Raw genomic sequence first — 6,000 nt, 5'->3', positions numbered from 1 at the left:
AAACAAGTTACAGTACAATACTTTTATGTTTAAAACTTCAACTCTTTATCTTTTCAAAACTGATTTAGATGGTCATAGCATTCCAAGAAAAGTTTTACTTTCTCCAATTTACACAGAAAAAGTAAAATCCAACGATCAGAGAACGGGTAAGAAAATCTTAATATTTTATTACCCAAGGAAAAGGTCCTAAAAGGATGAAGCATATAATGAAAGATCTTATTTGAGCAAGTCTGCGCATCCTTCACTCGAAAATCCAGCAAAAGACTTCAGGAAGAAAAATAGGAGGTCCATAATCACCTTAAACACTGTAGAGGAACATCGCCACTGTGGACGAACCAGAAACAGCAATTCTGGCTACAATGCACTTTAGCCTTAAACAAATTAACAATTCATACATGCAGCATATAAATGAAGTCATTATGACAAGAAAATAAATACTTGTATCACACCATAAAAGATAATGAATAAAATTTCCATGTGATACAAAAGAAATGAAAACTGCACGAGACACTAACATTTAAGAAAGGAAACAGTTGCATCACAAATATACCCAGACAACAAAAAGCAAAGTAATGAATTTCATTCCACAACCACTCTCGTTTTAACAAAAATGCTAAAATCAATTAACGCTAAATTTATTACAAAATGGCAGAAAAATATTTCTCGTAGGACTGTAAACTGTGGAAAAAAACTGAACCACAGCATGAATATTACTTAACCAAACAAAATTAAAACCAAATTATGTGAATGATCAACTTAAAAGTTCTATTTTAAATGTCATCGTTCTACAATGTGATTTCTTCTAGAAGTGGAAAAGATCTTTAACAAAAAGGACAAAGGAAATTATATAAAAAATCCCAGAGGCTACATACAAAAATACTAACAGCTAATAAAGGTGGCATAGTAGGAAAGCATTATATAATTGCAAATTTAACTACTGCATTACTTTTTATCTCAAAATGTGTACATGGACATACAAAACATTAGATAAAGACTACAACCGATGTCAAAAAACTCCAAAAATAAAATTATGCTGTCAAGGCTGTTCAAACCACCATAAGTCTATGGGATAAATAATAGTTTTAAGAAATCCCAAAGCAATGTCAACTTTTCCATGCATACTTAAAATTTTGTATGAAAGGTTTGGCATCTCAAAAGATATAGCTCTAGGCTACATAACCATCTTATTTACTTATAAAAATTGAAAAGGTACAATCCATGCACTTTCAACAAATAAGTCACTAGATTAAAAAAATATAATTTGAATAGCATTTAGTGTAAACATAATTAAAATTAGCCACGTAAAATGGTTGTCACATACATTGTCACTTGGCCTTAAATGATTCACTGCATCCAGCAGGAATTACAACTATAAATGTACATTATCTATATTGCAAGTGTTAATACTTTAGAAATAATAGCAAAAACAGTAACAGTATTCAAAGATTGAAGGTTCAAAGTTTACTCAAAATTTTTCAACTTTGCCAAGAGATTGACCTTTTTTAAGTGGGAAGTTAGTTACCTCTGTGAATTTGAAACAAGGAAATATATAGTACGCCATGTCTAGAAAATAACAGCCAAGAGGATCTGAAAACCTACCAGACTTCTCAGGTACCTATACAGTAGCAATGCACATTACATAGAGGTTGGGGCCCAAAAATTCATTTCTCGCAAAGTTGATGGTTTAGGTTTCCGTTTCTTACCTAGTTTTTGTCCTGGGTCCAAAGCTGCAGCAACTTTGTTGCTGTTTTCCAACTGTTGGGTCATCTGTGCACTTGTGGTCGAAAGTCCAACACTTCCACCAACACCACCAGACAAGTACGTCGAGGAATCAGCAGAGTTCTGCTGGGATCCCTGGAAAGGCTTGGTGCAAAAGTAGCCATGGTTAGCACCTTGATCCATTACTACGTTATATATCTTCCGTTTGACAACTGGAGATGTCTGTGGGGTTGTCAAGGGTGTTGAAATAGGGGTTGAAAATGGAGTCATAAAAGGTTTTTCAGCTACTGGTGACACCTGTAAGCTATGAACCTTCTCCACTAGACTGACTTCTACCTTCTCTTTCATAGAAGAAAAGTGATCCTGAACTTTATTTTCCCTTATAATTTCTTCGGCAAATGTGCTGCTATTTTCAACCTTTTGACTGTTGTTACTCTCACTCACAGTAGCTTTTAATTCTTCTATCACTGATGGAATGGTTTGACTTCCAATATCTTCATCTAAGTTCAGGGTTGGGGTCTCTTTCACAGGATCTTCACTCTCTTCCTTGGGACCTCCTAGTCTGAAGTCTGAATAGAAAAATAAAATTATTTCATAAAAATCAACCAAATTGATGAATACCAGTCAAAGAATATTACTTTCATTCTGCAAAGTGCTAGCATTCTGATAAAAAAATTCCTTATGAACAAAACCTCAGCAAATTTTTTCTAAAATTATAATATTTGCCAAGTTAAACGTTAAATTTTTGTCTACCCTAGTACTAAACCATTACTATTAAATGCAACTTATCATTCAACTAAACCATTCGGCGGAAAGTTTCTAAAACCCTCAGGACTTGGACAAAAGGTTTATCCTTGATCATTACAATTACACCTACTTCACCATTACTTAATGGGGGTTAACACTTATGGTGTGCATTACGCAGCACACTGCAGAAAGTACTATAGTTTCTTTTTCAGGCTGCAAGACCCATATTTCCAGTCACACCCTGCCCCCCCCGGGGAGTTACTTTCAGCACTCCCCTTTTTTTCATTTTGATATAAAACTTATTCAAACACTAGAAATGACTTGCATAATATGGGAAGTTTGTTAATGCATAACATGCATTTACAAGATGGGAAAAAAATTTCACTATTTATATTGGTGCTTACACTAACTCCTGAAGGAACATTTAAAAAGGGAAAGAAAACCATTAACCACTTTACAATTGGCTATTTAAAATCAAATCTTAAAAGTTGCATTGTAAAGTGTACATCAACCCTGCTCAAAATGCATCTACTTCCAGCACACCATGACAGGGACTTTCCAATGTGACCTATTCTGTTAAACCGAGGGCCCTTCTTTCTCAAACTAACAACTCCCTCATTTCTATCCTCTCCTAAATGGACTAATCAGTTTTGAGAGAAAAAATACCTTCATGCCTCGAGTTCGGTAATCTGGATTTATTCAATGTCTAGCTGAATGATCTGCATCATAAAAACTACCCTATAAAACTTCTGCCAGCTGAAATGTGTTTTCTAATTTTTATCATATTATACCACTAATGCAACCAATCACCCAAAAAATTTAATGAAAGACCACAAATAAAATTTAATGAAATTAAATGTGCATATAATCATTTCAGTTTTGGCACATACATATACAGGCAGTCAGTCCCCTTATCGACAACTGTCAAGCTCCAAAAACTGGCGATGATTAATACATTCCCTAAAAGAGGCGCCATTAACCTGTTATTGGTGCCGAAAACCAGACAAACTGTCTCAACAGAACCGCCAATAACTAGGGACTGCCTGTACTGTAAAATATTTCCAATCATTTTTCTTTTAACTGACTGGAACTTATTAATGCAATATCTGTTACATTAACTGCAAAGGAAAGCAATTCACTCAAAATTACCAACTCAAAAGCAATAAGAATAAAGTAACCCATGGCTTTCATGAGGGGTCTCTCTTTCCCAAGCCACTTTCCGAACAAACAATACAATACTGCCATCTGCTTTTAAAAATAAAAGCCATTAGCAGAAGATTGGTGCTGTCACAACCCAGCTAGTCATGTTACTGTAATGACGACTTTATTCAGGTATGGCCAGAAGCACCCAGACATCTTCGCTACTAATCTACTGCGACCTACAAACCTAGAAAGAATTCTCGCAATAAGCAGGCAATAAAAACCCAACCCTATATACTGCACTTCTTTTTCTCAAAAGAATTCAAACTGATGGACATTTTTCAAATTCTTTATGATTACAATAATTGATGTTGTACATAACTTCAAACATAAAAAGCATAATGTGCCCTTTGGATCTGCCCTAAATCTCATGGATAAGATAAAACAATATTAAGACTAGCCCAATGGTATTCACTCAGTTTTTACATCTAGTTCTCCATTAACCTTAGATAAGCTAACAGTCCTCCAACTGATTTACCATGCATTATTCACCCAAAATACAAAAATCATCATCATCTAATAACTATCTTCACAATATTCTGATAAACCACACCTTTATTTAGGAGATAGGACACCTTCAGAAACTAGAATCCTTCAATTCAACAGTTCAACAGCTCTACTAAGTGCACCAACATGTTGTAAAACCACCTTTCAACTAATACTATGGCTATAATTCTGACACTTAAGAAAAATGACTATATAAAAAAATTACAACTTTCTTCACAGATGCAGGAGAGTATCCAATCCTCAAATATTCAGTACTGTAAGAAGGCTCTTTACCAATTTTTTTCTTAATTTGTCAAAGAACAATAAATCCCAAATTATCAAAACAAATAATTCACAAGGTAAACCAAATAGCACATCTCTCTAAATTGAAAGAGGACAATATCAAATTCTTATTTCAGAGATACACTACATAAACATTTATGTTCCAAGTACAACAACAAAAACATTCAAGGCAAAATGTATATGAAAATAATTGAGCTTACTTTTCCAATCTAAAACAAAGAGAGGCTTCGTTCTCTGTACAGAAGCAGAGTCTGGAGTGCTTTCTGCGGTGTTGACAGGACACAGACCAGTGGGTGATATGGCGAGTGTTGGGGATTCTTTCTCCACTCCAGAGAGACCCACTTCTGAGATCACAGGGTCCCCATCTTTGACCTACAACACAGAAGATACCAAATTCTCAATAAGATCACATATGGGTTTTTGCCACTGTACCTACCTGAACTAAAAGTACATTCTTTTAAATAGCAAATCATGAAGGTCATACCAGAGTCCTATGAATACCCTCCAACTCAGTCGAACCATGAAAAATGACAGAGTAATATTTTCACTTTTCACACACACACACACACAAGACCTATAAATTAAGATCAAAGCAGTATTCAGCCTGATAAAACTATGCCCTAGAATAATGTCAAATAAGATCATCAATTACTAAAAATAACTTTCGGCATAAGCATCACACAGTATTCACATAAGACTATTATTGATGCTTTTCTCTTGAAGGTGATCAATCACTCTTCAACATAGATGTAAAATTTACAGCTCACTTATAATCCATGTAGATTTGTGTATACTCTATTCCCTAAATCCACAAACCCACCAGATATCTCTGCATAGTTAAACTTCCAAGTCTAATTACTACTTTAGGATAACTAAAGATAAACTTATCAGCTGATCAATTATTATTGTGCAGTATGATAAGAGGTTTAACTATTTTCCTGTAAATAAATCTAGTCTGTACAAATTAGTACTGAAAGACATCTCAAAAGAAATGTAACAGAAGGGTTGTAGGGGTGCCAACGTACAGTCGATATAACAATTCAAAATTATCATCAACTATCTCCTCTTGCAAAGACTTTCAGATAAATCTACAACATTTTATAGATTCTTTACTGTATTTCCAACAAACTTACACATTGCTGCTCTATAACTTGCAAATTTCTCACAACTTGGTCAAATTTGCAACCAACATGGTTTTAAAATAAGTATATAGGAAATGACTATCCCTATGAAATTTAAGATGTTAATCACCACCTACCATTAACTCTTGCCTTCCAATAAATCATTATTTTGCCAAGCAATTTTTGTACAAAGAACTTCTTTGAAGTAATGTCTACCCGATTCATTTATCATCATATACATTTAATATATGAACATTCACTAAAAGCATAATTTCATTAACAACAGACTCAAAATTAAACCATAACAGTTAACCAGGACTGAAAAATGTAAAATTGCTCTAAATTCAAACCAATCACATCCATCCATAAATTAAGTATCTCAAAACATTTCTATTCCTCGGTTTCATTAACAATAGAATTAGAC

At 34.1% G+C, this 6,000-nt stretch overlaps 1 protein-coding gene across 1 annotated transcript in view; it reads right to left on the bottom strand.

Annotated features, from left to right (window-relative positions):
* LOC135203608 (uncharacterized) overlaps window positions 1–6,000 on the bottom strand; it is a 29,701-nt gene that overhangs the window by 476 nt on the left and 23,225 nt on the right. The window contains exons 4-5 of the mRNA XM_064233430.1: window positions 4,656–4,827; window positions 1–2,288 (exon numbers count right to left, since the gene is read on the bottom strand). The exon at window positions 1–2,288 is cut by the window's left edge and continues 476 nt beyond it. Coding sequence (XP_064089500.1) covers window positions 1,636–2,288; window positions 4,656–4,827 — 825 coding nt within the window. The 3' untranslated portion in view covers window positions 1–1,635. The remainder of the gene's footprint in view (window positions 2,289–4,655; window positions 4,828–6,000) is intronic.

This window comes from Macrobrachium nipponense, chromosome 36 (genome assembly GCF_015104395.2).
Source record: "Macrobrachium nipponense isolate FS-2020 chromosome 36, ASM1510439v2, whole genome shotgun sequence".
NCBI lineage: Eukaryota > Metazoa > Arthropoda > Malacostraca > Decapoda > Palaemonidae > Macrobrachium > Macrobrachium nipponense.
The sequence above is the reverse complement of the archived record's forward strand: the minus strand, read 5'-3'. Positions and strand labels throughout refer to the sequence as shown.